Source organism: Gymnoscopelus braueri (genome assembly GCF_963280865.1).
Source record: "Gymnoscopelus braueri genome assembly, chromosome: 7".
NCBI classification, from domain to species: domain Eukaryota; kingdom Metazoa; phylum Chordata; class Actinopteri; order Myctophiformes; family Myctophidae; genus Gymnoscopelus; species Gymnoscopelus braueri.
In genome coordinates this window covers 14,267,747-14,291,637 of record NC_137608.1, presented here as the reverse complement: position 1 = coordinate 14,291,637, position 23,891 = coordinate 14,267,747, and the positions used below count along the sequence as shown (strand labels likewise).

The window sequence follows — 23,891 nt, the reverse complement described above, 5'->3', positions numbered from 1 at the left end:
TTGATTTCTGTTCATCCCAAATGTTATCGTCCCGACCCCTGGACGGTGTTAGTATCAAGCCATTTTATTAGACTTCAATGGCCAGCAGCCAGAGGGGTTTACTGTTATCGATGTATTCTACCATGGCCATGAAGAATACTTGATGCTGATTGGCCAAAGGGTGTGCAATATTTTTCAGATAACCACACATCAATTGAGGAAAGAGACTGATTGCTGTTGTTGTAAATTCATGTGCATAATAAGAAAGAAAACATGATTTTCAAAGTAATGCTCAACCTTTAGGAAACAAATGTGTTCTTAGTTTGTGGGTAAAAGACAACATGACTCTTATATCTTGCCAGCTGACTTTTCTTGATTTTCTGGAGTAGAGCATATTTTCTCAAAATATGAATAAACACTAAATTGTTGGTAAGTGCCAATGGTAAAAGCTGGATAATTGTCCATGAGCCTTGCTAAACAAACGGCTTATCGTTAATCATTACCTGCGTTTCCTTATGATCCGTTTCTTGCTGAAATGTCCTTTGTTTATTCTTATTCTGAGATGGGCGATACAGATGAAATGAAATGTCACAATATTTATGACCAAATAACTCGATATCATAAGTAAGAGATATGTATTGAAGATAATATCATCTTGTAAAGAAATATCAATTTGAAAATACCCTCCCCCCCGCCCCTTCCGAACTTTCAGCCAAGAGTCAACCTGCAAGCTCATAAAGCTTGTAGATCAGCTATTTTGGAGGGGGGGAGGGGGGGAGTGTATGACATGTATGCCATATCATGATATTACAATATCCAAAGTCCCAGACCAAATCTAGTCTCATATCACAATAATAATTATGATATATTGCCCAGACCTATTCTGAGAGCTCATACATTAACAAAAGGAAAACCACAAATAGCACGAAAACATTTGGAACCAACAGAATAGTTACAATGTGAATTGTTTATTGCAATAGATAAGATTATTGTGCACGCCACTACAGTGAATGCTGTGAGTTATTCTCTGCAGTGAGAAGATGTTGATAGTGGGACATTGATTGATCATCATGCCATGAGACAAGTCTTGGTGGTTTTGTAACCACCACACTATTGCAATATATATACAAATACTGTATACAAAGTTATGAATTGTTTTTAAATGTACTACATCAGAACACTGTGCAGACTCATTTCCCAATACAGAAACACATTCTATAACCTAAAAAATATAATAATACATTGAAACCACTTTCAACTCATTATCTTGGTCATGTCATTTATTTATTTGTATTTAAATGTTTTCCCCACAAAATTCGGAAAATTGCGAAAATAGACAATCTACAAGCGCACAACGTACTGCAACGCGATCTGAGCTTGTAGATTGGCTATTTTTGCTATGAATAAAGGTGTGGTGTGAGATTTTGACGTGGTGTGCGTTGGGCACAAGAAGTATGAAAACCCCTGAGTTACAGTATTTTTACAACAGTCCACCACGTATAGTATTCAGATATGCACACGAAAACAAACCCCAAAGAGAGTAAGACCTTCATTGGGTTTTGCTGAAGATGATTTCATAAGTCAGATATCGGGTAACAGAGAAAGATCATCAGCATATTCATGTGCATGAACACTGTGCTGTGGATGGGAACTCTCACTCCACCTCCTCAGGCTCCACCTGACCTCCTGTCTTCTTCTTATTCCTTCTCTTCTTCTTGGAGTCCGTCATCCCACTGGAGAACTCAGAATGCATCAGACTGGAGACTCTCTGTTTTACTGACCTGAAGACAAGAGACAAGGTTTTCAACGGCAGTTCACATTTAAACACTTGATTCTGTTGAAAAAGAAAAGAAATCCGAAGGTGGACAGACAGACAGACATTCAGAGTAACAGACAGACAGACTAACATTACATTACACTTAGTCTCACGCCAGACAACTATTCCACACTCTCTGAATGTCTGGAAATACACCTCCCGAAATCTGAGACAGGAAGCGGTCATCTGTTCGTCATTTCCGTTCACAAAAATATATCTTAATATATCTTTACATAAAAATAAAAAAATGTATTTCCATTTCTGTTCAGCAGCAAGCTAGATGTGCTCAGATAATTTTTATTTATATTCGGATAAATTTGCACGACTGTAAAGGCGAAACGGAAGTGGGGAGGAGGCGTCACCGCTTGATCATTTTCAGAGCTTCCGTGCTCCAGACTGTAAGACGGAAGCATTTAAAAGTTGTAGGAGACAACATTCTGGCTCGCGAGACTACATATTCTGGCTTGGATCAATGGAACTAACATAGTATATCTATCTATTAGTTTATTTATTTATCTCAATGTTTTGCCAATTGTTTGGGGGCCACTTGCAATATCCTACTAGTGGGCCCCGGACCATAGAATCACTGCACTACACCATCACAGCAGACAGTGTGTGTGTGTGTGTGTGTGTGTGTGTGTGTGTGTGTGTGTGTGTGTGTGTGTGTGTTCAGTCAGTGTATTGATTACTTAACGACTGTCAAGGGAGAGCCATTTTCTGCACGTGTATCTTTCTCTGTGTGCACACGCGTGTGAAAAGGTAAAAGGGAGTATTTACTGGCCTCCGCAGCAGGGGAAATTACTTTTGCTTCTTCACCCAGCAGATGTCTGCTATGTGAAAGCTCAGATGAGCACATGGGGGGGGGGCTGTTAGAGGTTAAGTGTCTTGCTGAGGGACACTTCACCGGGCGAGCCGAGGGGGTCGAACCGGCAATCTTCCGATTCCCAGACGGCCTCTGTACCCACTCAGCTACGACCCATTTAACTAGTCTTTCTGCTCCCATCACTGCAGGGAGCCATGTTCAACCAACTGATCAACACACACACACACACACACACACACACACACACACACACACACACACACACACAGCCCTGGGGCAGAGTAGACAGATTGAGGGTTCAGCTCCCAGGGGGACATTTTACTTTACATCTTTATTGATCGATGGCATCAACAAACCTCATTTATCTGTATCCCATATGTTACTGTATGTACGTACTGTATATGTTATGTACATCATACTGTATTAATGTACGTACATAATTTGGTTCCTGCATGTCAATCTTCCTTCATTTTGACAGTGACATATGACCACCTTGTGGCCTCTTTGACAACTGCAACCAGCAGTAGTTACCGCCCCGACTTTTATGGACGTGTACACTCTAAAATACCTATTGTTTATCTAAAACGTTTGGGAGTGTGTAGGAATAAAGTGTAGGAATGGAACCAAATGGACCTGTAAGGTATACACATTAATCCATTAAAACCGGGAAAGAATCTGTGTCATTTTATACTTTGGCTATTCAAAAATAGCAGATGTACAAGCTCAGGAGCTTGTACATCTGCTATTTCTGAAATATTGTTTACATTTGTGCAAATCTTTGCACAAATTAAGCAAACATTTTCAACTCAAATCTTTGCTTCTGGTGGTCCCTGGAGCAACATATTTTGAGATGGGGGGTCTGCGGCCAATATAGTTTTGGGGGTCCTTGACTTGAAAAGGTTTTGAGCACCACTGATATAGCAACATAAGTTTTTTCAGAAAACCAGGTCTAAACAAACAGGTCCAGCAGATACAGATCACATTAATGCCAGGTGCAAACTAGTCAGTGTGATGTATTAGTCTATGAACCAGAGCACTGCTGTCTCCACGTCAACCACATCCACACCTCCATATACACAAGGAAGTCAATAGAGACTTCATTATAGGTGTGTGTGTGTGTGTGTGTGTGTGTGTGTGTGTGTGTGTGTGTGTGTGTGTGTGTGTGTGTGTGTGTGTGTGTGAGAGAGAGAGAGAGAGAGAGAGCGAGAGAGAGTGTGTGGTCAAATAACCTTGTCCAGACAGGCCCACTGTGAAAAGCTGTTTACCACAAGCTTCACCCAACATACACACTCTCTCTCTCTAGTCAGTCAACAGTGTGTAAATATGGATGTGTGTCAAGGGAGTCACACTCATAATTGACTGTATAAATAAGGTTGTGTGTGTGCATGTGCCAGTCAACTCAGCAGGGGTTCTCTGTTAATGAGCAGGGTCAGGAACATGTGTCAGACACTCAGACGTGCGCGCGCGCTCGCGTGCACACACACACACACACACACACACACACACACACACACACACACACACACACACACACACACACACACACACACACACACACACACACACACACACACACACACACACACACACACACACACACACACACACACACACGTGTGTGTGTTTATGTCGCTGTACTTTAAGTATAAGCCATCTTAGTCATTGTAAACCACATATACGTTCTTATATACACTAGACTAGTATGTTAACCATCTTTGTCATTATAAAACTATATGTCCAAAACAGTTCCTTTATTATTATTGTTACAAAAAAATAATAAATAGCAGCAATGCTTTCATTCATTCACGAAAGAAAACCTAAAAAGTTGAAATATGGAGATATGAGGTTTCTGCTGGACAGCAACGATACGTTCTTTCTTATACACCATGAATATAAACAATCCTACTCAATATAAAACTACATGTTCTTATACACCATGTATACACTATATACAATCTTAGTAATTATAAACCTATATGTTCTTATATACACAATTTGTATAAGTATATATACAATTTGAGTGTATAAGACCATACAAGATTAATAGGAAATCAACATTTAATATACTCAGATCAATAAGATTCCTAAGATTCTTTCAGTCTGAAAATGAATGGTGCCATAAGTTGGCTGCATATTTTACATATAAAAAAAAACATATATATAACGTATCTGCATTAGATTAAAAGAACCAGTGCTTGAAATGCATAGTTTACTGGGGGGACGTACAGGCATCAATACCCATTCAAAGATGTTTTGTTTGTTTATCCCCATTCAATTATGCTGGCTGGCGCATAGGGCAGCAGCAAAGTCTCTCCACTTCCATCTGTCATACCCATTCAAAGACAATGTATAAATCTATGTAATGTATAATATTATCTACGTGCCCAGACCACAGGGATCTCCATATACGGGAAAAATCAAGGCACAAACAGGCCACAGACCCCCCCATTTGATAAAATGTTTTATCTCGGGGAACCCCAAACTGCATTGTAATATCCTCTGAGTTTATTTAACTCTGAGAGTGTTCAAATGGACCTGCACAGTCTCCCTCTCAGCTGTCCTACCGTCAGTCTCTCCTACACTGTCTCTCTTTCTCAGCTGTCCTACTGTCTGTCTCTCCTACACGGTCTAGTAGCTAACACTCCTTATTAAAAAATTACAGACAGACAGAAACACATATATAATGTAGATTAAACAAACCCACCTCTGCGTCTTTCCTTTGTCCTGGTTTTTGGTCTGCTTTCTGCCGGTGTCTTTCTGTCCAGCAGCAGACAGGCCTTGTGGAGCGTCTCTGAGGCCAAAGCTCTTGGCAGCGTGTCCCAGGTGGAGGCCGCGTATGTGGAAGATGTGTTTGAGAGAGGAAGGGTAGGCTGCATAGGACCTCAAGAACGACTGTAGGGCTAGATAACACAGGGGTGAAACTGTTAATGAAACTGATCGATTTAGTTGATTATAATAAATCATCAATAACAGATCAATAAAATAATCAATTCATAATCAATCCCTGTTTTGGGGTGCCATTTTTGGATGACACCGTAAATTACAAAGTAAAAAAAAAAACGCTTGATTATTTGATTAAAGATCGGGTAAATGATATATTTTAATTAAAACAAAAGTTTTTTTTTATAAAGGTTAACGCACTATATTCTGATAATACTCATTGCTATAGTGTTTGTTAAGTAACAGGGGGTCTCCCCGTCTCTCCAGCTCTTTAATAAACAGAAAAGAAAATTCAGGTGGGTTGCCAATTTCAGCCAATCAGGAAAGAGTACTCATTTAGCAACTGCAATTTTATAGTGTTCCAATTCCAATTTTGTCTGCTCACTTCATAATAGTCATCACTTCCAATTTCACTTGTTTAATCTGTGTTCTGTGAGAATTCTCTCTCCTGATTGGATAATAATGTATTTTCTGTTTACTAAAGAGCTGGAGAGGCAGAGAGACTTGTGTTATTGAACAAACACTCTATAGCAATGAGCACTGTGCAATTTCTGTTTACGAAGCTTAAAAGGCTAACAGAAATGTAATTTGTATTCATATGTTCCAATGCTCAGCACCAAAAAACACAATTAAATCGTTAATGGCCTAGATACAGACCCTGCTTTTAAATCAGGACCTCTGACACCACCTCCTCTGCTCTCACCTTTCTTAGCGTTCTGTACGTTCTGTGGGTTGGAGTGAACAACGTTCTCAAACTCTGTCTGCAGGACCGTCGCTCTCTCTCTGATCTCCTGTTCTAAAGCCTTGGAGGAGGTCTGAGGAGAGACACAGGACACGATGCACACTGTTCACTGCTGTGTGTCCGTTACAGTGGTGTAAAAAGTACTAAAATGTTTTACTCAACGAAAAGTATCAATACGGCAATGTAGAAATACTCTGTGGCAAGTAAAAGTCCGGAATTAAAAATGTACTTGAGTAAAAGTACAAACGTATTGGTACCAAAATAAATTAAAAAAAAGTACAAAAGTAAAAGTACTCATCATGCGGAATGCAGACGTTTTCAATATAAAATTTATAAAACTCTTTTGAAAATAGTGTCTGTCTCTACCATACCTGACTGTGGTACTTGCCCCGCCCCTTGTATGTGTCATCCAGCATCAGATTGGACAGAATGTCCAACAGCTTGATCTCCGATAGGCTGGAAAAAACAACCACCCCCGCCCACGCCACAACAAGTTAATGATTGGTAGAGTTAAATGATTGGCTGTTGAAACAGTCACAGATACGTCCAATAATGACTGTTCTGAATTCTGACAGGTTTTAGCTGCTCAAAATGCGTTGCTTCGCGCCGCGTTTGGAGCTTGTAGATCTGCTATTTTGGATATTAAATGAATTCAATTTACGGGAAAAAAAACCCACAAAAAGTACTAAGAGGCTTCTGCCCGACAGCAACAATATATATTTTTCATTCTTAAATTTATTTTCTCCAGAAAGGTTAGATCAGGATTTTGAAGGCGTCCTTAGAATCCACCTCAGGTCTAAATCACTTTATCATAATTGAACTAACCTTCACGGCTTTGAAGTGCAGTCAAAACACAGACACAAACTCAAGTTCAAGAACTCTGTAGTCTTTAGAAAACGTTCCTCAAACTTTTGTTTTGAAAAGCCAATAATAGGCTTTCTAATCAGTTTGTGTACCATCAATCAACACACCTGATGCTGTGATTGGCCAGGTCTGTGATGAAGCCGGCCTCGGCAGGCGTGAGGAAGAGGAGGCAACTTCCTCGCGTTCCGATGCGAGCCGTCCTCCCGACACGATGGACATACTCTGTTACACTGGTAGGAGGATTGTACTGATGCACACACACACACACACACACACACACAAAGACATCACACACACACACAGGCAAACACATTACACACACACAAACACATGACATTGCATATGCACACACATTGCAAGTATAAAAACAGAACAGCAGCAGGCTTGATGAAATGTTATTGTTGGATTGTGAAGCTCTTCTTATGGAAGTAATTTAAATGATTAATAATAACAAAACGTTTTCAATTCGATAAAAAGTCAATAAAAGACCTTACCTGGATTATCCAGGTCACCTGCGGCAGATCTAGACCTCTCGCTGCGACATCCTATCACACACACACACACACACACACACACACACACACACACACAATTAACAACTTTCAAGAAGAACGGTACACAGTAGAATAGAATAGATAGAATACGTACGGTACACAATAGAATAGAATAGAATACGTACGGTACACAGTAGAATAGAATAGATAGAATACGTACGGTACACAGTAGAATAGAATAGATAGAATACGTACGGTACACAGTAGAATAGAATAGATAGAATACGTACGGTACACAGTAGAATAGAATAGAATAGATAGAATACGTACGGTACACAGTAGGACTCCAGTCTTACAGACAGAAAACTCCTTAAACGCTTCAGTTCTCTCCTGGAGACACAACACATGATTACTACTACTACTACTATCAACACACTAAGTTATTAAACTATATCATTAAATACATTATTTGTATTAATAATAATAAAAGAGCGATCATTCTAGGCACTATAATACTACGGTTTATTATTATCATTATTACTCAATAAATCAACAACACAGTGATTCAGTTACAGAACATGGGGATGGGAATCATGGTTATTATGGGATGTTGGGGGGGGGGGGACCACTCACCTCCTGCTTCATGTTGCCATGGAGACGCAGGAAGTTGACGGGATGCTTCTGATTGGCTGCAGGCCGGCAGAGAACGGAGGTAAAGAGTGACAGGAGAAACTCCACAGCCTCACAGCTCGATATGAAAACGATTAGCTTATTACCCTGCAGACAGACAGACAGACAGACAGACAGACAGTTATAACAATACAGAATTGTGTGGAGTAGTAGTAGAGTAAATTATGTGTAGGGCTGTCACCATCATGAAATTGTTTGTGGAACACTGGAACATATAAATAAAAATGACATTTATATGTCAGGCAGATATGACAAATAACTTCAAAATACAAAGAAATGACTGACAATGACCGGTACCAATAATCAAAATGAACAATGTACTATGGAAAAATAGGCCATATTCAATCATTTTACATCCATGCCTGAGGAAGGTCTACCCAACTGAAACGTTACTCCAATATTAAATACCTCCTCTCGAACGTGCAAGTGGCAGTGTGTGGGTATATCTTTTATTGTTGATTTCATCTAATGTTTTCGCCTGCTTTTACACATATCTGGGTATGTGGAATTTCTTCTTCAACCAAAACACTCAGAAGGTAGCACATCCAAAACAATGGAGGACAAAGTACTCACATTTCTACTAATTTCCACTTTTTTCATTGGCACACACCAATATGTAACACGTTTCGGCCAAGAGCCTTCATTCTGACTTGAAGATTGGGATGTGCTACCTTTTGAGTGTTTTTGAGGCACAACCTTTTCCTCTAACTTCCACATTTTATACTTTCCCAAAATATTTAAATAGTGGAAATAGACAATGTACAAGCTCACGGAGCAATTTAGACTGATTAATGTAAACGATGATGCTATATAATTGCGATTATCTAAAATAATTGCGATCAGGCGACTATGTAAAAAATGTGACAGGCCTAGTCATGTGTAAGTAACGTAGAGTATTATTAGTAGTACTAGAGTATTATGGGATGTTTTCCTACCTTGCATTTGTCCAGTATGAAGGCGGCCAGGCAGACCAGACGCAGTTTAGAGGGAACCATGACAACGTTCTGCTGCAGAGCCTCCGGTACAGAGAAGCTCTCCAATTGGCCAGCTGAGCCTGGGTCAGGGGTAACGGCGGTGGTGATGTCATCGGAGGAGGCGGGGTCAGACGCGTTGATACGGACAGGGTTGTTCATACACACGTCAGCCAATCGAGACAAATCTAGAGCGCGCGCGCACACACACACACACACACACAAAGTTAGTCTTGCCTGCCTGACTGAACCATCTAAACGGTCTAAACCTTGAACTCAACACCGAACGCACACACTAGAGATGACGATATGTAATTTACATATCCCGATTATTGTGGCAATTTTTTTGTGATTAACGATATTAACGCAATATCAAAATATGCTTAAAACTTAAAATGGCACTTTTGTTAACCACTTGAACACCCAGCATCCCTATTCTAGGGGGAACGTTCGCCAAAACGAGCAGATCTACAAGCTCACAACGCGTTATTTGGTTCCATTTGTACACTCTCAGAGTTATAGCACTGTAAGGGTCCATTTGGAACCCCCTATAGGAATGGTTAAAGGGAACCGTTAAGGAATCGTTAAGAAAACCGGAATCGTTCAAATCCAAAAGGATCCCAACCCCCCCCCCACACACACACACACACACACACACACACACACACACAAGTACCTTGAGTCATGGTGGCAGACAGTAGGACGTTGGTTCTGTCATCTGCAGCAGAGTTCACGGCATTCAGAATCACTGTGAGATCCTTCTCAAAACCCAGGTCTAACGTTCTGCAAACGCACAAATATATATACACACATACTGTATTACTTATTTATTGCTATTCCGTGTGTCCTTGTTGTTGTTCTGTTGTTTTTCTTTTGTTGTGGACCAATTAGTCTACAATAAGGACTCAATTGATTGAAATTGAATATACGCACATATAGACACACACGTATCACACTCAAATGTCTCACACACACACACACACACACAAAAGAGAGACAAGAAGATAAGAAAAGGTGGAGGGAAATAACCCCTTAAAAATCGGGGAAAGCATCCGTGTCATTCTATGTGTAATTTTTTTGCGTTGGCTATTGAAAAATAGCAGATATACAAGCTCGCAGCGCGGCACGAAGTTCTGATCTGCTATTTTTTAACATTTTGGAAAAATCTTCAAAGCGTTTGAAAATGTTTGAATATTTTTTTATTACGAAATAGTTTGAGAACTACTGGTTTAGAAGGCATTTATAGAATCGGCCTAAGGTATTAATTTGGTTAAGACGAGTAGAAGGACAAGGAGCAGAAAGAGAAGAAGTAGGTATGGAAAATGAAGAGCAGTAGGAGGAGGAGGTGAAGACCTGTCTGCCTCGTCCAGGACCAGCCAGCGAATGGAGGTGAAGGAGATGTTCAGGGTGTGTTTGATATGATCCACAAGACGTCCAGGAGTGCACACCAGGATGTTTATACCTTTACGCAGTCTGAGAGAGGGGCGAGAGATGCCAAGAACACAATTAAATCGTTATATCGCAATTCTATGTGACAATTAATCGTCAACTTAACTTAAGTAATCATGACAGATCGCCCTACACATTCCCACCCTCTGCCACACAGGTTGTTGAAGTGTGCATCGCTGCATGCCTGGCTGACATCTCACAGTGGTTGTCTTTCCACCACCTCAAGCTCAACATGCACAAAACTGAGCTTCTCTTCCAAAGCTATTTAAATGAATAGCCTCTGCAAATCAACCATGTGATAACATGCAATGGAGTGTCTATAGGGCCTACTGGGCCTTAACACATTGCGTGCCAATCGCGTAGATCCACGCGAACCTAAATAATTGCGCACCGTGCCAGTCCATAGATCTACACAAAGTGGTCTTTTTTTTTCTCGCAAGTTCACATTTCATTGTAGGCCTCGTTCGCAGTGACACATTTCATTGTAGCACACCCGGATATGGAAATATCCGTATCCGGAGATTTTCGTTCCCACCCGCGTCCGCTCTAAATCTTCCCCTAATCCTCCATTATCTCTGAGTTTTTTTTCTCCTCGCTGATCGCTGTTTAACATAAACCGCGACAACTTCAAAATGGACGATCGCCGATTGAAACGGTCTTCTCTGGGCCACTCACACAGCTACCCTGTGTGTCTACAAACAGTTTAACGCGATCTTAAGGTATTTAGCAAGGTCTGTGGCGACGTGAAAAAAACAACAATAAATCGCTGGCACTGGTGAGTACATTATGATATTAAACTCTGGCGTGGAATGTGTTAAAGCAATCAATAAATACCTAAGTCATTAAGCATATATAACATACTGTACATAGACATACAGACAGACATATTTATTACCTGGCTTTCTCAGCCTTCCTTTTCTCTCCTCCCATCAGAACTCCGGGAACAATCCAGGTAAATGGCTGAGGAGAGGGGTCAAAGGTCATCATTAGATTGTCCTTCAGAACACAAACGACACTGTCTCTCCTAACAGAGACAAACAACACCGACTGTCCCACAGAGAAAGACAACACTGACTGTCCTAGAGACAAACGACACAGACTGTCCTAGTGAGACAAAACTTTCACAAACGGACTAACCTTTACTAATTTCTGGAAGGTTTGAAAACTCTGCAGGGCCAACTGGAGAGAGAGAGAGAGAGTTAAGATAATCACACACATATCGTCTCTGTCGGGGTGGAAACCTCATAGTGTATGTCCAAAAACCGAAACTGTTACTTTTTTTCAGGATTCAAATTCAAAAGCATAAAATCTGCAAGCTTGAAACGCGTCACTTCGCGCCACATTTCGAGCTTGTGCATCTCCTACTTTTGATGCTTTTGTGACGCTGTAGTATGTATGATCAAATAGGGCGTTAATTTACGGGAAAAAACACAAAACGGTTAAAATATGGAGATAAGAGGTTTCAGCCCGACAGCAACAATATACAGCATATATACGGTAACTCTAGCAGCGTACCAGTATGTAGTAAATAGACAATACCTCTCTGGTTGGTACTATGATCAGTGCTAGTGGCCCGTCCGCTCGCTGGATTTTAGGCTCGACTGCCTGGAGTGACTGGACTATAGGAATGCCATAGGCCAGAGTCTTACCTGCACAGACACACACACACGCACGCACACACACATACACACACACAGAGTTAGTGACTGGAGTGTGGCGTTGCTACTCTACATGTTTGCGAACATGAACATCCAGGTTTTTCTTCTCACCAGAACCAGTCTGAGATCTGACAACAGCGTCTCTTCCTGACAGGAGAACTGGGATGGTCTGTTTCTGGACACTACACACACACACACACGCACACACACACACACATTAGAGACATTATAAACGGTGGTAGTGGTAGTGTATTTGCAATAGAAGTACAGTGTTAACACAAATAATTGATTACCCTGCTTGCAGCAATGCGTAGCAGACTCTGGGCCCTATCTCGCCTTAAGCCCTTAAGCCTAAAGTATTAGGCAGTTTTTTTTACTATTTTGAAAACCTTTTTTTAATGTTTCAAATACAAGCTCACAACGTGTCGATGTTGTGACGTGTCGATCGGCTAGTTTCACTATTTAAAAATGACAAGATAGGGCCCAGATAGCGTCAAACTCCACAGATGGCTCGATTTATAGGAAATGTGGTGGTAATATAATACACTATGCTGCCCCGGAGTCCCGGACAAATAAATGATCATGAGGTGGAAAATGTCTAAACGTCATGGTCAAAATGAAATGATCGATCATATCTCAGAAATGTGAATATGTAGAAAGATGAGGTTTGGTGAGTCAGATGTAACATTGCTCTAGAACTAGAACTTACTAACTTTTATAACTAACTTTAAATAACTGTCTTGGTGTGTGTGTGTGTGTGTGCGCGTGCGTGCGTGTGTGTGTGTATACCTGGTCATGGTGCTGATATTCAGAACCTTGTTGAGAGTCGCCACCTGACAGACAGACAAACCAACCAACCAACCAATCAGAACATAGGATACTCAGCACACACAAGTTACAACCACCATCACATGGGAGACTCTCCGTGGAGAAATCTGATGAAACCACGTGATGAAGACGAAGGTGGCCGAAGGTCGACTCAGCTGACTTCTCAGATCAGTCAGCTGCTAATAAAGCATCGCCCCACGTGGTTGTTCTGTTTTTTTATGTTTCGTTGTAAATTAATGCCCTACTTCATCATACAAGAGAGTCGCAAACAAGTACTGAAAATAGCAGATCTACAAGCTACAGTACAAATTACAGATATGGTCACATGGTATCATCAGACCGGACAACGACAACTCTCTGTGTGTGTGTGTGTGTGTGTGTGTGTGTGTGTGTGTGTGTGTGTGTGTGTGTGTGTGTGTGTGTGTGTGTGTGTGTGTGTGTGTGTGTGTGTGTGTGTGTGTGTGTGTGTGTGTTAGACTGACCAGGTGTGGATGGAGGTCGGTGTCTGCAAATGAGTCCGTGGAGAAAACCTTCTCCTTCAATTGGGACACATTTGGCCTGGCAAATGAGAGAGTGAGAGAGAGAAAAAGAGAGAAGAGAACTGTGGATTTTCTTTTACGTTTAAAGACCTAAAGCATGTTTAAAGTAATCCCCCCCACCCCCCCAGCACTAAACTACCGCTCTGTCGTTAATTCCCACTTACAGTATGTCAGAAGGTTCAAGTTGTTTATCGTAAAATACACACATCGGTTTTGTAAATATGAAGCTAAAGATGCTTTCAGTGGATTTATTGCACGTATAAAAAAACACATGCCAACAATGCAAAACTAGATTTTAAGACACAGTGACCAGTCAGAAAGAGGGGGTGATAGTGATACCTGTCTATGTCTGGGATGTCAGGGTTGTGTTTGAACAGGGAGGAGGTCTTAACGCCTCCTTTTACTCCGTGTCGCTCTCTCTTCTCTCCATTGGTCTGGTGTACCTCTTTCATCCTCTTCTGCTTCTTCTGACTGGGTGGAGTCAAGGCCTGGGAACAGGAAGACACTTTTCTTATTATAATTTTACAGTCTATAACAGGGGGTCTGGGACTCAATAGATACTGCAGGGGGGCCACCAAATCTTTGTGTGATAGGGACTTTATTTTTGTATTTGTACATCAACCACTTGAACCCTCGCATCCCTATTATGGGGGGAACATTAGCCAAAAATAGCTGATCTACTAGCTCACAACACATCGCAGACACGTTTGACTATTTGACCAATTTGGTATTAAAAAGGTCTTAAAAGGATCCCTGGCTAATAAGCCAAATTATTTCTGAATCCATTTAGACCTGAGGCCAATTCTAAAAACGCCTTCTAAATCCTGATATATATATTTGAAGTTTTCTGAAAAACTTCAAATATTTATTCAAAGGTTATGTATGTTGCTATATACTGTACATGGAACAGTATAGCAACAGGAACCCCAAAATGAATACAACAGGAACCCCAAAAGGGGTTCCCGGGCTGAAGGATAGTTACAAATAGGGGTTCCCGCCCAAAATGGGTTAATACATTATAATTGCCCTCTATAACTAAAATAAAAAATGCCTGTCGCAAGTTGATGTCATTTATCCATGTGTGGTCTAGCCCTAAAAAACATATTTAAAATATAGTTTTGATGCTCATATTAAAGTAATACTAGGTAACGTTTTCAACAAAACTAAAGTTAAATTGTATATCTTTTGTCAGTGGCAAAAGTTTCACAACACCCACTCCATGAATTTCACCCCCGGAAGCCTTTTATTTATATATTTTCTATTGAACGGTGAAGGGGGGGACTTTCCCGGGAAAATGACGTTCCTGGCCAACGTCATGACGTCGTGGCCGACGTCCCCAGGAACTACCGCAACGGTTTCCTGTTTGGCCAGGAACTACCGCGGTAATAGCAAAAAGGAACCTCACGCTGATGTTAAGAGAATGTAGGATTAGAAGATCGAAAAAGAACAGAAAAAGAAAGCACAGCTCATGGTAACTAATGCTCCACTGGCTAAGAGAAACGATCCGTAGATAGTATAAAACAATTAAAAGATCGCTTTTTGAAACGCTTCCGGCTTCCGGTGAAAACGAATGGAATTCTGGGTAATCGAGGATTACGGAAATTGTATGCAGTGACGGTAGTGACCAGCAGAGGTTGCTAAAAATCGTTATTTGGGATTCTGCATTGTACAACTTTAACCTTAGGAAGTATTAAGTTGATTTTTAAGTGCACATGCATTCCATAAATTCCATAGGGCTAGACCACACAAGGACAAATTACACCATCAACGTTCGACGGGCATTGTCCCGCTTGAGTAAAAAATTCAATATTTAAAGTGTTTTTAATTTTAGTTATAGAGGGCAATTATAATTTATTAAGGCATATAAGGCTTATTATTAGCCAAGGATCCTTTTTAAAGTCATTAAATCGTAACTTTAGAAATGTGGGACCCCCAGTTTGGGAACCGCTGGATTAGATCATATTATGTGTTAAAGCTGTGAAAGTGTGAGTATGTGATACAGTGACCTGCTGCTCTGTGGCTTTGTCCTGGGGTTTGTCATCCTCTCTCCTCCTCTGTTTGGAAGGAGGTTTCTCTGATGATGTCTTCTGAGGAGGTTTCTCCTGTTTGGAAGGAGGTGTCTCTGATGATGGCGTCTTCTGAGGAGGTTTCTCCTGTTTGGAAAGAGTTGTCTCTGATGATGACGACTTCTGAGTAGGTTTCTCCTTTTTGGAAGGAGGCGTCTCTGATGAAGGCGGCGTCTGAGGAGGTTTTTCCTCCTCTCTCCTCTGTTTGGAAGGAGGTGGTCCCTCCGACGGTGAAATCAGAGGAGGCTTTTTCTCCCCTCTCCTCTTTTTGGAAGGAGATCTATCTGATGATATCTTCCTCTTGTCTGCTTTCATTTTTTTCTGCAAAAACAACGGAACATGATTCTAGATCAAAGATTGTAACCGATATATTGTATCTGTCGGGTGGAAACCTCATATGTCCAAAACTGTTACTTTTAAGGATTCAAATAAAAAGATAGCAAAAGTAGCGGATCAACAAGCTCAAAACACGTCGCTTCGCGCCGCGTTTCGAGCTTGTAGATCTGCTACTTTTAATACTTTTGTGTGACACTGTAGTATGATCAAGTAGGGCGTTAATTACGAAAAAACACAAAAAGTTAGAATATGGAGCGTTTTTTGCCAGACAGCAACAATAGATATTAAGTTTTAGTGTGTGTATTTCAGGGACAGGTTATGTATATGAAATGGTACCTACCCACTGTCGTGAGCCAAGGTTGGGTATAAAAGATAGTACCTACCCACTGTCGTGAGCCAAGGTTAATGGGTATAAAATAGTACCTACCCACTGTCGTGAGCCACGGTTGGGTATATAAAATAGTACCTACCCACTGTCGTAAGCCAAGGCTGGGTATATAAAATAGTACCTACCCACTGCCGTGAATGAGGGGCCTTCTTCTTCCGACAGGGGGTGAAGGAGGAGGGGACGGTAAAGTTGACACATAGCTGGCCCTCAGTTGATGACATTGCGACGTCAAACCTTACAACTTCCTAAGAAATAAGACATGACAATGGATATGTTACACACTGGATAAGAGTGTCTGCTCAGCGGACCCACAGGGGTCCTTGACGACGGGGTCCCCCACTCCCCAGTAAAATGAGGAATGCAGTTCACCAACTTCACGATTATTTCACCAGCTGAACTTAGCCCAATGAGAGAATGTATGAGAATGACTGTTCAGAGCATAGGTTTCACTCCACTGTCATCTCCCCACCTAAGTAGCCTTGGATCAAGACTATCACAGACGTATTTTATGGAGTCTGACTTTTGGTTTCTTATCTATGATTGAATACTTTATTAGCAGTTTGCAAAAAAAAGCACAGGAAAGTACAGTTCAATACAAGGTCTGCTAAGAGTATCTTAAACCCAAGAAAGCCTATGGCTTGTTTCCATTGGGGTCTATGATACGAAAGCAAAAGTCAAACTCTGTAAAATGCGTCTATGGCAGTCTTGATCCAAGGCTACTACAGTATAATTAAGAGTATAAACAAAACAACTGTACTAAATATAACCTAACAGCAATAATGTTCTTCATCATCTTCTCTTAAGGTCTTATATGGGGTCCTTGACATGAAACTGTATGAGAACCACTGTGCTAAATGACATTATGAGTGGAGGGGATGGGAGGGCTAACTGTAAACACACTGAAGAATATGCTCTAGAATATCCTCTATGAGATGCGTGTAAATTAACATCAACTGGAGGTGGTTTCAGTGTCATCTATCACACACACACACACACACACACACACACACACACACACACACACACACACACACACACACACACACACACACACACACACACACACACACACACACACACACACACACACACACACACACACACACACACACACACACAACATGACAACACAACTAAACTGATGTAGTTACCAAGAGTTCTTCTGTTACCTTGACAACGTGGTCTCACAGACACACACGTGTTGACACTTCTTCCAGGTTTATCTGTCAGCGTAGCGGCTAGTAACCATAGAAACACAGGTGTTTCATATAAATAAATACTACTAAATTCTTATTTAATCTAAATTAAAGTACAGACAACTTAAATCTGTCCTCTGTGGCTGGTCCACTGCGTTGTGTTCAGCAACACGTAGTGTAGGAAGGAAGTCACATCAACACACAACAACACACGAGGGATACTTCCTGATACGTCACACACAAGCCCCGCCTCCTTCTATGGATTCACTGCTTGGACATGCGCGCCTCTCTCTCACTCTCTCCCTCCCCTTCTCTTTCCCTCTCTCCTTCTGTCTCACCCTCTCTCTTTGTGTCTGTCTCTCTCTCTCCCTCTATCTCTTTATATACAGTATATAAAAGACACACCTGAAAAGAGGAGACATCAACTGACACGTTACCTGCTTAATTATTTGTGACTCAGCAACACTAAAATATGTAACTGAAAAGTGAAATATTAAACTTTATGAATGCTCTCTCTGAAGCCAGAATGTCTAAAAATATAGCATAGAAGTGTCGTTAGATAGTCAATTTTTTGGACGTCACGTCATTTGGAATAAGGTTCTAGTTATTTTGCATTTTTCGCCTGATGGAACTTGGACTACCTTCATTTGGAAATTTAGCAAAGCAAGGTTCTACCGAGACTTGAACTCGGATCGCTGGATTCAAAGTCCAAAGTGCTAACCATTACACCATAGAACCGAACGGGAATATTTGAAACCCCATTCATTATATAACTGTGATGAATCCTTTATCATGAAGTCATGGAAACATAAACTGGTTGACGGAGTTTTCCTGGGCAGGAAACACAATTCATTTTGTAGCAAAGATGGTTGATTTAGAAAAATAGACCGTCCCAATTAGAGCCACAAGAGGCAAAATGGTACACAAATCCTGCAAATGGTCTCCTAAGTGGGCGCCGGCAGATCTCGCGAACGTTCTATGTTTACTAGTGCAAGATCCCGCAAGAGTGTGTTGCTGGGACAGAGAGAGAAGGGTCGATAATAAAATAGATTTTCTCCTCAGTTGTCTCTCTGAAAAAAGCCATTTTAGTATGAAAATCTTGGGAATTGGGTGTAGCTGCAGTGACCACGGGGCTCCATCTGCTCTAGCCCTGCCTACATCTGCTCCTAAAAAGGTGGCCACCTACAGGAAGTAAAGATTGCATGTCTTTCTTCTTTTTGTCTTGGGTTGTAGTTTGTCATGCATGTTTTTATAAGCACAACATATGCAACCGATCTGCGCATAATGTATCTCTCGGCGATGTAGATTTGACAAAAATTAAGGTCCTACCGAGACTTGAACTCGGATCGCAGGATTCAGAGTCCTGAGTGCTAACCATTACACCATAGAACCTTCCGTAATTCGTACCATTTTGAGGTATTTGTGTCATAAAGAAACCTTCTATCATTAAGTTATTGTTAAAAAGACAATTTACCAGTGAACTTCACTGGTCACTGTCGAACTATTACGATTATTTACATAGTTGGGAACGATGCAAAAAGGGAACGCATGTCTGTCTGTCTGTAATCTCTCAAGACAGATACAGCTTTTTTTTTTTTACTCCCAGATTGGTCTGTCTCTGTCTGTGTCCCTTTTGTGCTCATGGCGATCTCTGTATCTGTCTGTCTGCCTTGTCCCTTTTATGCCCATATATGGAGATCCCTGATGTTCTCTGTATATGGCCATATGGGCCCATATATAGGCATATCGGGGATCGGTGGTTCTGGAAAGTCCTTGTTTTAGCTTCCCTCCGGTTGACATATATGCTCACAAGGTGTAGGCCTATACGATGTACCTTTTCTTTTACAGACATGTATTAAATGCCGTGATAACTGAATAAATAAACATAAATACAGTATACATAAATTATTTTCTCAAACAGAACAAAAACATACAAAACAATACATACAAACAAATACAATGGCCACTGGCAACTATGTTTACCTCATTGGCCGCATCAAATATGGGGGAAACAATCTTGAACTCTTCTTCTTAAACTTAAACAGCATCCACAACATGATATCCTCTGATTGTTGCATGCTCTACTGCTCTGTACCGAATGACTGCCTCTGCTCTGGTAATTAACCATGATCTAATTCACCCTTGCTGATTGATTGATTGATCTGATTCAGCTGCCAGAGGTCAGTGTGACCCTAGTCAGCACCAGGAAACACAAAGAAACTCAATATACAGCAAAAACAAAGAGAATCTAAAACATGAATTGACCAAAACAAAAACATTATGAACTTCTTAACTTATTTATAATAAAATATTTTTTTAATCATGATGGCAGCTACACTTGTGCAGTGGTAAACATCTGAGGAGAATGTGTGGAGAATGTCTGAAGAGTGCAAACTGTGACTGTGGAAAGTAGACCGATTATAAAGACCAAAGGCGACTGGTTATCTAAACCTGAGCAAGACCCGCTGCAATAGACCATATTCACACGGCGGCCATATTGGAATTTAACATTGAAAGTGCCGCCACCCGGGGTGGCTACTTTCATTGACTTCATAGAAACATGGCCACCGTGTGAATATGGTCTATGGTGTCCAAGCAGGACTTAAACCGACCCGTTCAACCCAAGTAGTTCACAAGGTGACGGGGTACTATAGATGATGAAAGAGAATCAGTGAGAGAGGGGCTCTGTAGCCACCCGAGGTTTGAGGATCAGCTAGGGGTCATAATGGGACATAATCATAAATATGCTTATTACAGCATGGAGAGAATGTATACTTCGTAGTAATCAAAAAACCCTTCTGGTGATTATCAGGCGGCTGACAGCCTTCAGTCAGAGGAAGACGTTATTAAAGCAATGTACTAATGAACACCAGCCAGGAGGTTTGATGACAGTAGATGATACACTTCTATTTCTATTTTCACTTCAAACTGTTTATTCATATTAGACAGACAGACAGACAGACAGACAGACAGACAGACAGACAGACAGACAGACAGACAGACAGATGACAGCCTCAGTGATGATTTTACCAAATGATGGTAATTAATAGTTGAGTGTTTTAATCCTTTGGGGTGGGGTGGGGCTGTCAAGGATGGAGTTTGACTGACAGCGTTATTATCCTTTCTTCCTGTCAAGATGGGAAGTTGAGCAGGAAGTAAATGAGTTGTGACAGGAGCTGATGGGATGACAGACAGCCTGTCCCTGTCTTCTCATTCTATCTCTACCTTCTTCTCTTGTTCACTCCCTCCCCCCTCATCCATCCATCCATCCTTCATCCCTCCAAGGAAACCACCAGTAGAAGACTGTGGTTGTACTGGTCGAGTAGGGGAGTAGAAGAGTAGAGGAGAGTAGAGGAGTGACGAACAGTAGAAGACTGTGGTTGTACTGGTCAGCTCCCAGTGACCGCCAGTAGAAGAAAAAGTAACAATACCTTCATCTTCTCTTTTCTTGACAAGGGCAGGATTCATTTTGGCCTGATGGCCTTCAAAAGTGAGATGTCCTGTAGCCCCAGTAGCCCCGCCTTGCACTACCCCAGATTATTTAACCACATGAACCCTAGCCTCCGCGTTATGTACTATCTATTTACCGCACCTTACCTCAGGTACTTACCACACCGGATAGATATACTATGTGTAAATATGTAGATTTTTTGTTCGTTTGTTTGTTTTTTCTCTCTCTCTCTCTCTCTCTCTCTCTCTCTCTCTCTCTCTCTCTCTCTCTCTCTCTCTCTCTCTCTCTCTCTCTCTCTCTCTCTCTCTTCCCCTTGCCCCCCTTCTTCTTCCCTTTCTATTTTATGGAAATAACAAAACAATGGAGCTTGCATAAAAACACATTTCTCCCACAGTTTCACACCTGTAAACTTGTGATGTGACAATAAAGTAAATTCTGATAATAGCAGAACATTCGCTGAAAATATCTCAGCATTTGGGAAAACAGCCGATCTACAAGCTCACAACGCGTTGCAACGTGTTGCGTTGTGAGCTTGTAGATCTGCTATTTTCGGTGAAGAGATTTAAATGGAGGGGGCCAAGTACAGAGCCCTGGAGGACCATAGTCAATAAAGTTTTAACTAGTTAACCGTTTTCTCCTCTGCCTCTTTCCTATCAATATGTCTTTTAGACACTAGTGAATTCGTATTGTGTGTGCATGTGTGCACAAATTAACAACATTTGTACTAATACATTATTTTGTGAAATAGACAGCTTTATTTATTTATGTATTTATTCCACTCATTGAACATTGATAATGGAACTGGTCTTCTCCTCTTTAGCTCCTCTGCACTCTAGTAGAGAGGAGGTTCGTCTGTCCAGCAGTCTGCCCTCTAAACTCTCAAACACAGAGTGAGGCTCCTGGTCAGCATTCACAGACACTGCATCTACATACAGAGACTACACACATACAGTACACGTACACACACACAAATACATACACACACAGATTAGTTCTGCAGGCATCTATTATTATATTATACAGACTGTCCTATGGGAAGTTTCTGCTCCACCATATTTGTCTCACTACTAAAATACAGTAAATATCACAAGCAAGGTACTGCATCATTTCTTTCATCAGATACCGCAAAAAAAGAGAAGAAGATAAAAATAAATACTTGGTTGACAAAGCGGATAAACACAGCTTCAGGCTGACAACTAACTTTACCGTCAACAAGCAATAGCACGCTCCCAAAAGCAAACTGTAATATGTACAATTTGTGTAAGAACTCGTATAGGCCTAGGCCCTAGAGTAGTAGTCCCACTAGTTCCTGACTGTGTCACTAGGTCTGGTCCTTGTGTAGTTTTAGTTTTTGCCACTAGATGCCCCTTTTCCCCTATCCGTTGGTCTCTCATGCCAGTGGTTCTCAAACATTTTCATGTCAAGGACCTCCAAGTGAATATCGTCACTGTCAGGCTCCTCTTATTTCCATATTTTAACTTTGTGTTTTTTTTCCGTAAATTAACGCCCCTACTTGATCATACCACAGCGTCACACAAAATCAGCAGAAGTAGCTACACTCACACTAGTCTTGTGTGGCCAGACTGTTGCCTCCCACAATTTACAAATGTTTCCGGCATACAGTCTGGGACTCGGAAGCTCTGATCATGCTTAATGGGAAAGCGGAAGCCCCTCCCCTACCCACTTCCGTTTTAGCATTGTGCAGTGGCGCAAAGGAGTCCGACTGGAATCAAAACAACAAGTGTTGAAGATGGCTAGTTCGTTAGCAGCAATGGAGATTTCAAAAGCTCTTTTCGAGTCAACGCTCTCTGAACTTTGTCTAATCCACAGTGTTAATAATGTATATAGCATTCAGAGATTGTGGAATAGTTGTCTGGTGACGCGAGACTAGTTTCCACTGGGACTACAGGTCCGCGGGCACCGCGTCGTGATTGGTCGAATGTCTTTCCGGTCTGAGTAGCATAGAACAACTTCCGTTAAGCAGATTTCGGGAAGTGGAGTTCCAGACTCTATATAGCATTCAGAGATTGGGGAATAGTTGGAATAGTGTCCACACACACACACACACACACACACACACACACACACACACACACACACACACACACACACACACACACACACACACACACACACACACACACACACACACACACACACACACACACACACACACACACACACACACACACACACACCTTCAGTGGAGCAGTGTTTGTCCAGTAGTCTGTCAGTCTGTCTCTGACCACTTCAAGTGTGTCTTTAGGGCTGGTCTGGAGTCTGTCCTGAACCTCTGGAGGAGCTGGATGATACACAGAGTGGTACCTGACGAAGACAGGGGCTAGTTTAGTTTAGATTAGATTTGTTTAGTCGCGTTTCTTCTAATCTAGTTTTGATTTCACACTATATAAATAAGCATACTTAGTTTTTATCAGAGTATGCTTATTTATATAGTGTGAATTCCTGTTTTTAGGACTTTTTATTCAGGTCGATATTGTATGTTTCTGCACTGTTTGTTTTTATTCTTTTATGAATTCTGCTGTCTCCTACTGGGAGAAACATAATTTCGTTTGTTTTTCTAGCACTGCTTGCAGATGTAAAACAAATGACAAATAAAGCAATCTTGAATCTTGAATCTTGATTTAGTTTTACTAAGTTAAC

General features: G+C 41.2%; 2 protein-coding genes across 2 annotated transcripts in view; both read right to left on the bottom strand.

The window, feature by feature from the left end:
- Positions 1 to 958: 958 nt before the first annotated feature.
- On the bottom strand, positions 959 to 17,976 carry ddx31 (DEAD (Asp-Glu-Ala-Asp) box polypeptide 31). The gene is made up of 21 exons (XM_080432763.1): positions 17,753 to 17,976; positions 16,709 to 16,828; positions 15,800 to 16,180; positions 14,133 to 14,281; positions 13,737 to 13,812; positions 13,216 to 13,259; positions 12,538 to 12,608; positions 12,308 to 12,417; positions 11,906 to 11,947; positions 11,664 to 11,728; positions 10,673 to 10,792; positions 9,996 to 10,102; positions 9,284 to 9,507; positions 8,292 to 8,435; positions 7,989 to 8,048; positions 7,659 to 7,709; positions 7,272 to 7,411; positions 6,672 to 6,756; positions 6,262 to 6,373; positions 5,323 to 5,518; positions 959 to 1,760 (listed from the first exon to the last, which is right to left on the bottom strand). The coding sequence occupies exons 2-21, from the start codon at positions 16,802 to 16,804 to the stop codon at positions 1,634 to 1,636; spliced, it is 2,400 nt and encodes a 799-aa protein (XP_080288889.1). The 5' UTR covers positions 16,805 to 16,828; positions 17,753 to 17,976; the 3' UTR covers positions 959 to 1,633.
- Positions 17,977 to 22,009: 4,033 nt separating this feature from the next.
- The window catches only part of ak8 (adenylate kinase 8), a gene marked incomplete at both ends in the record, with an annotated part of 16,719 nt that continues 14,837 nt past the window's right edge, over positions 22,010 to 23,891 (bottom strand). The window contains 2 exons of the mRNA XM_080433487.1: positions 22,010 to 22,168; positions 23,429 to 23,555. Of these exons, the coding sequence (XP_080289613.1) occupies positions 22,010 to 22,168; positions 23,429 to 23,555 (286 nt within the window). The remainder of the gene's footprint in view (positions 22,169 to 23,428; positions 23,556 to 23,891) is intronic.